At 43.0% G+C, this 12,263-nt stretch overlaps 1 protein-coding gene across 8 annotated transcripts in view; it reads right to left on the reverse strand.

Annotated features, from left to right (window-relative positions):
• The window catches only part of LOC144598407 (uncharacterized), a 67,561-nt gene extending 60,056 nt beyond the window's left edge, over positions 1-7,505 (reverse strand). For all 8 annotated transcript variants that reach the window (XR_013547858.1, XR_013547860.1, XR_013547857.1 and 5 more), the window contains exon 1: positions 7,204-7,505. Coding sequence is in view for 4 of the 8 variants with exons in the window: in XM_078408554.1 (XP_078264680.1) it covers positions 7,204-7,303 (100 nt within the window). In the remaining 4 variants the exon portion in view is untranslated. The remainder of the gene's footprint in view (positions 1-7,203) is intronic.
• Positions 7,506-12,263: the final 4,758 nt, after the last annotated feature.

Raw genomic sequence — 12,263 nt, forward strand, 5'->3', positions numbered from 1 at the left:
TATCAACTAACCAAATGGTGTTAAGAAGGACCCAAAGATATTAATAATGGAAAGCACAGTGATAAAATGAGTCTCGCCAGCACGTGTGATAACTAAAACAGATGCGCACGATCCCACCACATCTCACTTTATGGGACATCTACTTGATATAAATGGAGTTCTTCATCTGGAGTGAAGACTGACAGTCTTGTTTCTGAAGGGCAACTCACATCAAAAAATGCTTTATTTACAAAATGCCATCATTTTTAGTTATTTTGCTGAAGGCACGAATGCCAGCATTAACTTTCTAGTTCACCAATAAACAATAATATGCCAATAATATTGAGGATTGTAATTTGTGGCTTTATAGGTTTGCTTTAATTTTTTTTATGTGCAAGAAACATCTTCTGGGTGCACTGGGACGCATCCTCGGTGATGTGACCTGGGGTCATCGGGTGTTTCGGGTCTCACAACATCAGACACCCTCGCCCAGGCGACCCAACCGGGGTTGATCAGGCCCCGACTTGCGTCCCAGCAGCAACCGCCCACGGATCAGCCCTCTTAATCCAAAGCCATCTAGTGGCTTTCTCTGCGGCTTCGCTTGCGGATTGAATAATCTTATTATATTAAAGATTATATTATTAAAGATTATAATCTTTATCATTCTCAAAGATTTAAAAATAGTTTGGGGGCATACAAAACTGTACCTCTATCATTAATTAACAATTTACACATTAAATTAAAACTTTAATTTCAGAAGTGATATAAATTGATCAGAGCACAATCGCTATAAATTCTGAATGAAGCTGCTGAAACTTTGAGAGTTTGAGAATAGTGAAATTCTATCTGCCCTGCAATTCCTCCCATTCACCCAGTCAGTCTTGTTCCTGTTAACTTACAAATTTTGTTCTGAATGTATTCTGGAGTTTATACTGATGGGTTGTTAGAGTACCGAGAGACTACCAAATAAGTACAAGGTGTTAGACAGAAAGACACAAATTGCTGGAGTAGCTCAGCATCTCTGGAGGCACCAGTCTGAAGGGTGTCGACCCAAACCGTCACCCATAACCTTCTCCCCAGAGATGCTGCCTGTCCTGCTGAGCTACTCCAGCATTTTTGTGTATATCTTTGGTTTAAACCAGCATCTGCAGTTCCTTCCTACACAAGTACAAGGTGTTTAATGATCTAGGAATCTTCAAACATTATCTCAATGGTGTTAGGTTAGGTAAGGGGGAAGTGCAGCGAGACTTGGGTGTCCTTGTACACCAGTCACTGAAAGTTGGCGTGCAGGCACAGCAGGCAGTGAAGAAAGCGAATGGCATGTTGGCCTTCATAACGAGAGGATTTTGGTATAGGAGTAAAGAGGTTCTTCTGCAGTTGTATAGGGCCCTGGTAAGACCACATCTGGAGTATTGTGTACAGTTTTGGTCTCTTAATTTGAGGAAGGACATCCTTGCAATTCAGGCAGTGCAGCGTAGGTTCACGAGATTGATCCCTGGGATGGCGGGACTGTCATATGAAGAAAGATTGAAAAGACTAGGCTTGTATTCATGGGAGTTTAGAAGGATGAGAGGGAATCTTATAGAAACATATAAAATTATAAAAGGACTGGACAAGCTAGATGCAGGAAAAATGTTCCCAATGTTGGGCGAGTCCAGAACCAGGGGCCACAGTCTTAGAATAAAGGGGAGGCCATTTAAAACTGAGGTGAGAAGGAACTTTTTCACCCATAGAGTTGTGAATTTGTGGAATTATCTGTCACAGAGGGCAGTGGAGGCCAAATCACTGGATGGATTTAAGAGAGAGTTATACACAGCTCCAAGGGCTAGTGGAATCAAGGGATATGGGGAGAAGGCAGGCACAGGTTATTGATTGTGAACGATCAGCCATGATCACAATGAATTGCGGTGCTGGCTCAAAGGGTCGAATGACCTCCTCCTGCACCTATTTTCTATGTTTCTAAACATCTTACCCCAGCAGACTATAAGTAAACCTCAACCAAGGGCAGAATTACATTTATTTTCGAAAGGGATGGAGCTAACATACAGAAATATAACATGAACAATTTTCTCCCATAATTGCTCCCATTAAACACCAAATACCAATATTTAAGGATTGGGCAGTGAATGAATGGGATTTTTTTGGGGGGGGGGAGAGAGAGAAATGTTTTTGTACAGCTTAAATTCCTAAAGATCAAACTTCTTAGTAACTTAATTTAGAAACCATTATGGACGATATTATTGTCTTTGTCATCAGAATTGAATAAATAACAAAACAAAATAAATTAATATCAACAATATAAGGATTCATTCATTCATTTGTCTACTACTTTCTTCCTGTGCTAAAATTTGATCTCTCCATTATCATCTCTTCATTATAGGGGGTTTCAGTGTCTTCGACCAGGAGAATTGATCCAAAATGTAGAACAGATTATGTAGAATCTCTGCCACACCTCCGGTTCTCATTACTAATTCCCTGGCCTCATTCTCCTAGAGTCTAGAAATACAGTAATTACTCTCCTCCTAATTTAAAAATCATATCTTCACAAGCTCTTACCATCTGCTTTTAGGTTATTTATTAGTTTATTCTCATCTTCTCCCTCTTTATAATTCTCTCGGTCACACTCAGCAAATTTCCTACTTTCCCAAAACATCGTTGCTCCCAACAATTTTTGTAACATTGTATGTTTATTCTTTCAGTTTGATACCATCCTTAACTTTCATTTTGCAAGGAAAAATAAACAAAGCGAATTATGAAAAAGGAACTCAAGATGTGCCTTTATTGCAAACGGAATGGATAAAAGTGGGCATGTTTGGAGGTTACTTACCAGATGATTGGTGAGAATGCACTTGCCTACAGTTTTGTGTCCATGCATAAGCATGGAGTAAGTGCAGAGAAACTTCATCAGATTGGTTTTTCAGATGAAGGGATTAATGCATGAAGGTTGAGTAACTTCCATTTATACTCATTGGAGTTTGTAAGTAAAATAGATTATATAATTGAAACATATCTAATTGTGGGGAACTGATAAATAGATGAGAAGATGCAAGTGGGAGACATATGTTCAGAATAGGTTCAACCATTTGAAACTGAAATCAGGAGGATTTTTTCCTCTGTTTTGAAGCTTTGAGATTCTCAACTTCAGAGGGTTGTGGAGGGAGAGCCATTAAATACATCCATGGCATATTGACTAATATTTAAACTACCAGGGAGTTAAGGGTTAGGTAATGTTGAGCTCAAAATTGGACCAGCCATGGCAAAACAAAATCAACAGGTTGATTGGCCCCTTCACTTAGTGTAAGAAAATAATTGCAAATGCTGGTACAAATCGAAGGTATTTATTTCACAAAATGCTGGAGTAACTCAACAGGTCAGGCAGCATCACAGGAGAGAAGGAATGGGTGACGTTTCGGGTTGAGACCCTTCACTTAGTTCTTTTGTGATAATCTTATTTTGGGGACAGGTAATAAACCAGAGACATCATGTTGTCATTAGATTATTGAAAGTGCACACCTTTATGGATTAGCAAGCACAAAGAGAGCAGCTGGAGGAACTTTGCGGTCAGGCAGTATCAATGGTGGGATGAGATCCTTCATTTCGACTGAGAATTTCTAGTTGAAGGATCTCAATCATATACATTGACTGCTTTTCCTTCCAGTACTGCTGCCTGATTAACTGAGTTCCTTCAGCTGTTCTTCTTTCCGTGCTATAGATTTCAGCATTTGCAGTCTCTTGTGCTTCAATGGTTTCAAATGGTTTGTTACTTAAAATCAGTTCTGATACGCAGTTCAAAACTGTTGGGTTGACAGATTCATCTTGAATTTAACTATTGTCTCAAGGCTGTGAAATTTCAAAGGGCTAGGTTTGAAAGAGAATCAGACAGAAAGACAGAGAAGAAGCTGCAGTTGCTTTGATCTTGAGCAAAGCATAAGGAACTCAGTGGGTCATGCTGAAGGAACTCAGTGGGTCAGCCAACATCTGGGCAAAGAATGTTCAGATGACGACATTTTGCGTTGGAATTTTTCTTCAGACTGACATGAATAGGGGGAGTGAAAAGAGATGAGAGGTGGGATAATGCCTGGCAAGTAACAGGTGGATACAGGTTGTGGTAGTGGTGGGGAGAGGTATGGCAGTAAGTGACAAAGGCTACAGGTGAAAAGGAGACAAAACGGTATCAGACACGGAGAAGAGGAGTGAAATGTAAACCTTTAGGTAGGGATACGGGTGGAAAGGAATGGGAACGAGGAAGGGGCAGAGGAAATATATAAGGGAAATGGGGATGGGAGATTGGTGACTGGGAAGGTAGAAGAAATGTGTGTGCACGGATGGCCGATGGGAAGAGTATTACTTGAAATTGGAGAATTCAATGTTCCTACCATCTGGTTGTAAGCTACCCAAGTGGAACACAAAATGCCGATATGCCTCCTATCAGTCTGAAGAAGGGTCTCGACCCGAAACGTCACCCATTCCTTCTCTCCAGAGATGCTGCTTGTTACTCCAGCACTAAACTTGCAACACCTCGGTCCCAACCAAAATTCTTTATGAATGGCACCACATAGTTACGGTGCTTAATCACATCAGGCTGCTTAACTTCATCCCAATAAACTTAGTACAGCTGCAAACCTCACGCTACATACCACAACATGCATACACTGCCTGTTGAACCATGTCAATCTCACCACCCCAGTATAATCCACAACACTTCCTCATTCTTGTAGAAGACAAGTTTCTGCAATTCGAGGTTGCAAGAATGAATGAAAATGGGACAGACTTTCCTGCAGGGCCTGACCCCCATGGAGGATAAAATGTTGGTTATTGTCAGAGACATTAGACGGGATGGATGAACATTTGAATTCCCAAGACATAAAAGACTATAAATGAAGTACTGTAGATGAGATTAATATAGCTAGGTTGTTGATGATCAGCAGGACATGATGGGCCAAAGGGCCTGTTTGGTGCTATATTCCTCTATGATTCTATGAGATGCTACTTGACTGCTGAGTGCTCTCACTATTCTTTATTTTCTGTTTCAAATTCTGTTTTTCTTCTTTTCCCTTTTGGAAATAAAGGCCAAAACACCGTTTGACATACAGCATTTTAATTTTCTATGTTTTATGCATCAGCACTCTTATAATTCTTTAGTGATATTTAGCAGAATGTTAACATTTTTCTAAATAAATCTGTTTTTGTTTTAATTCTTTGTATCAAAGTAAATAATTCATCTCATAGCTGAAAATAGACAGGATATATTCCTCAATATTTCTCTCCTCTGAAGCAGACCTTTTCTTATTCCATTTTTCTATTTTGTTTCCACCTTTGTGGAAATGACTATGGTTCTCTCTGCTCTGGCTCTGAGCTCTGGTATTTTCTCCATAATCCCCAGCAACTTCTTTCCTACATTCTCCCTACCCTTACTCATTGATTGGGTGGACTAATTTGTCCTTGTGTTATTTTGCAACTTTGTCGGAGCATTCTTTGGGACCTCTTTCTATGATGAAGATGATATTTAAGTTTAAGATGCTCTTTTGATGACAGATGTTAAGCCAGATACCAGCTGCAGAACTCACAAATCACTGTTCCTTGGGGCTTGTAATAACTAAGAACTGCAGATGCTGGTTTATACCAGGGAAGACACGTATGCCAGAATAATTCAGCAGGTCAGGTAGCATCCCTGAAGAACGTGGATAGGCATCATTTCAGGTTGGAACCCTTCTTCAGACTGATCTGAAGGAGGGTCCCGGCTCAAAACATCACCTGTCCATGTTCTCCCGGGTTGCTGCCTGACCTGCTTACTCCAGCAGTTTGTGTCTTTCCTTAGGGCTCAATGAAAAAGAGCTTACTTATATTTTACAGTGTCTTTTTCTTGCTTTGGTACACAGGAGACCAATTGCAGTGGCTATGGTTACATTTCAAAAGATATTCCTGCCACGCCTTTAAGGTTATGGATACCAGTGATGGAGGGCTCACTTAAATTCTGGAATTGGAAGACAATGGAGACAGCGAGTGTAGCCAGGCTGGATGAAGTTAAGGAGAAAAGGATGGCCAAGGGTTTGGCCTGACAAAATAATATAGCGGAATCACAGAGGGGGAGAAGTGAGGGGGGATGTTGCTGAACTCTCGTCGGAGAGAGTAGAACTTCTTCAAAGTAGACATACCTTGAGGAGATTTTGCAGTAGAACAGACAAAATATGTAGGAAAGAAGTACAGATGCTGGATTAAATCGACGGTAGACAAAATGCTGGAGTAACTAAGCGGGACATACGTGTTGTGTGTCTTACGAGTGTATGCCAGAAGCTGCCTTGTACTCCAGAAGGCTTGAGCGACTCCGTGCAACACGCCCTTTGACGTTATGACCTACCGTGCAATCCCCCTATAGCATACACAAGTACGGGAGTAGTGGAGTGCACCTAATGAAGCAAAATATCTCTCGACAATCTGGAAGAGCAAAACCAGGTAACAATTACCACCAACCAATGGAGATGGTTAGAACAATTGGCAAGAACTTGATCAATGAGGCAGATTTTAGAAAGCAGAACAAAGCAGAAAGATGAGGCGTGATTACTCCAGACCTTCAGTTTAGAATTACAAGACCCAACCAAGTCCGGATTGCTAACCCAAGAGACAATATTTCCACTTGCATTAGTAACTTCAAATATAAAAAGTAAATAAAAGGGAATTGGCCAGAAAATTGCGGGTCTAATGTGCAGTACATAAACCACCCGAGGAATAAACGAGCCCATATCTGTAATATCCCATTTATTCACAAAATGCTGGAGTAACTCAGCAGGTCAGGCAGCATCTCGGGAGAGAAGGAATGGGTGACGTTTCGGGTCGAGACCCTTCTTCAGACTGTAATATCCCATATGATAAAGTATCAACATTTATTAATACACCGGGAGGCACGTTTTGATAATAATTCCCCTGTGAATGCCTAAAATGACGTTAATTACCAAGTGAATCCAGTTTCCACGGCAGAGGTATTGGAAATAGCAGACAGTATGTTCTATCACAGGTACTATCGAATTAAAGGTGGGGAATAGAAACCTCAATCCTAATTATTATAAATTAGATATCTGTACACTAAAAAAGATACATCCAGATTTGTCCCTGAAAAAAATCTAAACAGCATTTTCTTTCAGAAAAAAATAATAAATTGCAATGGTCCTAATACAACAAACTACTAAAAAGAGAAATATAACAATAAATCGTTACTGAGACTCCTACCAATGCCGGTGTCTGCGTACGCTTTCTTCGTGGACGCCAGGCTCTGTTTGATCTCAATAATAAGGATGCAAAGAAACAATGTTTTGAAGTTTGACGGCATCTTACAACAGGGCAGGGGTCAGTGTGTCATTTTAACAAGCCAAGCAGCAGTGATTCCTCCCCCGGGGAGCGGTACCAGAGGGGCGGCCGCTCTCATTCCCACAGCCCGGCAACGTCCACAAACCTCCCGCCCCTCGCGCGCCGAAACCGTTTGTGACATGTAGCCTGTGGTCTCGCGACGCCTCGCGCTGGGCGCCGGTGAGGTGTCGGCGCGGAAGGTGGGTTCTCCGCTGCTCCCATGCCGGTGAAATGTCAAACGACAGCAGGAGGCCATGCCGGTGAAATGTAAACAATGACGCCGCGAAGCCTGGAATTCTTCACAGCCATATGTGCAAATGTGTATTTTTCTTTTTCTCTCTTATCTCGTTCCTACACTTCTGTAAACTCTGCGGTGTACAGAAAATTAAAGGGTGGCGCAGCTGATAGAACTGCTGCCTCACGGCGTCAGAGGCCCGAGTACAAACCTGATCTTGGAGTTTGCAGATTCTCCCTGTGACCGCGTGGATTTCCTCCGGGTGTCCTGGTTTCCAGCCATAACCGAAGGACTAGGTTACACTTGTAGGAAGAACTGCAGATGCTGATTTACACCGAAGATAGACACAAAATACTGGAGTAACTCAGCAGGTTGTCACATTCCCCTCAACAAACAATTAACCATTCTACATTTTCCTTGATCACTGTCCCCTTTGATCTCTTGTTTCCATGCTGTATTTCTAAAACTAAAAATTGGAAAGCGGGATTACTCCTCCATAGTGCAGGGTTGCCTGTATGACTTCTTTGGTATTCTCTGTTTCCGTATTTTTATACTTCTCAACTTTGCAGGTTAATTACAGACTATAACAAAAAGTAAAGTGCTGAGTAAATCAACGGTTCAAGTAGCATCTCTGGAGGCATCAGGACTGACCAATACAGAAACAGTTTGAGCCAATGAAAGAATGAATGACATGTGACATATCCAGTGAGATTCTTCCAGCAGTTTAATTTTTGTTTCAAATTCCAGCATCTATAGTCTCATGTAACTCTCCCAAAGTTAATTTTGTGCTTGATCAATTGTTTAACAGGTGTCATGGTTACAAATGGAATATATTAACAAACAGCTTCCACAGGGGAGATCTTGTTTACCAAGAGCCAAAGCTAAGGGATCCCAATTGTAGCAGGATAACTTTAACTGAAATCAGCCTCTTTACTGATTACAGGCAGACACTGGTCGTCTGGTCCGTGTTCTGACCTTTTCATCTTTGAAGGAATGTGTCAAAAGCTTGCCTCAAAAAGGCAGCCAATATTAAAGAACCACACCTATCATCAGTAAGAAGGTACAGGATCCTGAAAACTGTGATCAGCAGGTACAAGAACAGCTTCTTAGCAATCATCAGGCTCTAAAATGCTACACAACCTCAACTATTGAATTTTGATGAACTGTCTTTTTGGTTGTATACTTAATATTTTGTTCTAGTGCAGTTATTAATTTAATTTTTTGATTCCTGTTTAATCTGTGTATTATGTTTACTGTTGCAGTTACTCATTTACTGAGTTTTTTGATTATTTCGATTATGTGCATTATGTTCACGGATCTGTTGAGCTGCTGCAAATAAGAACTTAATTGTTCTATTGTCAACACATATGACAATTAAACACACTTGACTAATAATGCCAATGGTGAACAATTATAAGGACGAGATTTACTTGGGCCACCTGGTGACTTAAGACTTTATGCAGATACAAATATTGAAAATCCCTCTGAAAAATCAGATTTCTCTTCCTTCCAATTCAACCTGAACATTACAGCTATATCTGCTTGATCTGCTGAGTATTTAAAGTATTTAAAAAAAATTGTTTTAGGTTACCTGGCAAGTGACTTTGTCCCATCCCCACCTCTCTTCCAGCTTTCTCATCCCCTACTACAATCAGTCTAATATTCAGGGTTATACATCCTATAGAAAGGACAGGCAGGTGGGCAGAGGAGGTGGGGTAGCTCTGTTGGTGAGGGACGAAATTCAGTCCCTTGCGAGGGGTGACATAGGGACTGACGAGGTAGAGTCACTGTGGATAGAGTTGAGGAATTGTAAAGGTCAGAAGACACTCATTGGAGTTATCTACAGACCCCCAAATAGTAGCCCGGATGTAGGGTGTAAGTTGAAACAGGAGTTAAAATTGGCATGTAACAAAGGTGGTGATGGGGGATTTCAATATGCAGGTAGACTGGGAAAATCAGGTTGGTTCTGGACCCCAAGAAAGAGAGTTTGTAGAGTGCCTCCGAGATGGATTCTTAGAGCAGCTTGTAATGGAGCCTACCAGAGAAAAGGCAATTCTGGATTTAGTGTTGTCCAATGAACCAGATTTGATAAGAGAACTCGAGCTGCGGAGCTGGCTGCCTTCGGAGGCTGTGGTGGCGCTGCAAGAGCGGCTGCGACTCGCCTTCGGAGGCTCCGGAGGCTTCGGCCGCGGGCCGCGTGGATATCGGAAGCTCGCAGGCCCCTGGGTGGGGGCCGATGTCCGGAGCTCCAGCAGCGGCAGTGTCTTCAACCACTCCGAATCGCGGGGCTTGGGTCGGCCCACTGCGGACCTTTCACCATCCGGCACGGCCTAAAATAGGCCGTGGGATTTTTCTCTTCCCGGCAGGGGCTTCAATGTCGGGACTCCCGACTACCCCGACGTGCAGCGGCAGCGTCTTCGCTTGGGTCGGCCCGCTGCGGATCTTTCACCATCCAGCACGGCTTGGAACGTGGCAACTTCAACAGCCTGACCGTGGGAGAAGACATTCTGGCCTTCCATCACAGTGAGGAGGTGACTGGAGGAGACTCACTGTGATGGATGTTTCTTTTTTTTGTTTTGTGTTGGTTTGTGATTATGTGTGTTATTGCTTATTTTTATTGCTCTTATTATTGTTGGACTGTAGGTAACGGAATTTCGTCCAAAAGACTTGTTTTTTTGGATGACAATAAACGTTATTCTGATTTTGATTCTGATGTAGTGATCATAATATGATTAGTTTTAAACTGCAATTTGAGAGGGAGAAGGTGAAATTGGAAGTGGCAGTGTTGCAATTGAACAAAGGGGACTAAGAAGGACATCAAATCCAGCATCCCTGACTCACTGGACCCACATCAATTTGCATACAGGGCAAATAGATCCACAGAGGACGCCATCTCTCTGGCTCTTCACACTGTCCTGACTCACCTAGAGACAGGGCACGTACGTGAGGATGCTATTCATAGACTATAGCTCTGCCTTCAACACGGTCATCCCCACCAAGCTCATCACCAAACTCCACCAGCTAGGCCTCAGCTCGTCATTATGTGACTGGATCCTGGACTTCCTGCTGGAACGACCGCAGGCAGTGAGAATGGGCCCGCACCTGTCCTCCACTATCACCCTGAGTACCGGCACACCACAGGGCTGTGTTCTGAGCCCCATGCTCTACTCCCTCTTCACACACGACTGTGTTCCTGCATTCGACACCAACACCATTGTCAAGTTTGCAGACGACACAACGGTGATCGGGCTTATCACCAACGGGGATGAAACAAACTATAGAGCGGAGGTGCAGAACCTGGCGGACTGGTGCTCGGATAACAACCTGTCCCTAAATACCACCAAGACCAAGGAGCTGATCATCAACTTCCGTAGGTCACATAACGGGGAATATGCCCCGATCTCTATCAACGGGGACAGTGTGGAGAGAGTGTCCAGCTTCAAGTTTCTGGGCACTCACATTTCGGAGGACCTAACATGGTCCAATAACACTGCTGCGCTGGTCAAGAAGGCACAACAAAGACTGTTCTACTTAAGAACACTGAAAAAGTCTGGTCTACCCCAACAGCTGCTGACGACCTTCTACCGGTGCACCATAGAGAGCATCCTAACGCATGGCATCCCTGTGTGGTACCTCAGCTGCACGGAGGCAGAAAGGAAAGCTCTACAGCGGGTAGTCCATAGAGCTCAGAGGGCCATCGGAACACAGCTACCAGACTTGGAGGGCATCTACAACACACGATGCCTCAGAAAAGCCACCAGCATCCACAAAGACTCTTCACACCCCTGCAACAGTCTGTTCGAACTCCTTCCATCGGGCAGACGATACAAGGCCTTCTACGCCCGCACCTCCAGACTCAGGAACAGCTTCATCCCCAGGGCCATAGCTGCTATGAACCGGTCCTGCTGAGCCGGATGGCCACAACGCATAGATCAACTTGCACTTTACCCAGTCTAGAAACTTACAATTGTTTTGTTTCGTTGGGTTGCTGTTAATTACTTAAATTATTGCATCGTATGGGAGGCGCATTCCCAATCTCGTTGTACCCCTGGGTACAATGACAATAAAGATATATTGTATTGTATATGAGAGAGGAGCTGGCCAAGGTCGACTGGAAAGGGATCCTAGCAGGACTGACGGTGGAACAGCAATGGCAGGAATTTCTGGGCATAATCTGGAAAATGCAGGATCATTTCATTCCAAAGAGGAAGAAAGATTCTAAAGGGAGTAGGAGGCAACCGTGGCTGACAAGGGAAGTTAGGGATGGAATAAAACTAAAAGAAAAGATGTATAACACAGCAAAGAGTAGCGGGAAGCCAGAGGACTGGGAAACTTCCAAAGGACAACAGAAGGTAACAAAACAGGCAATACGGGCTGAAAAGATGACGTACGAGAGGAAGCTGGCCAAGAATATAAAGGACAGTAAATGCCTCTTTAGATATATTAAAGAGAAAAAGAGTAGCAAAGTCAAATGTGGGTCCCTTGAAGGCAGACACGGGTGAGATTATTATGGGTAACAAGGAAATGGCAGAAGAGTTGAACAGGTTCTTCGGATCGGTCTTCACTAGGGAAGACACAAACAATCTCCCAGATGTACTAGAGGACAGAGGATCTAGGGGGGTAGAGGAACTGAAAGAAATTTGCATTAGGCGAGAAATAGTATTGGGTAGATTGATGGAACTGAAGGTTGATAATTTGCCAGGGCCTG

This window comes from Rhinoraja longicauda, chromosome 11 (assembly GCF_053455715.1).
Source record: "Rhinoraja longicauda isolate Sanriku21f chromosome 11, sRhiLon1.1, whole genome shotgun sequence".
Lineage (NCBI taxonomy): Eukaryota > Metazoa > Chordata > Chondrichthyes > Rajiformes > Arhynchobatidae > Rhinoraja > Rhinoraja longicauda.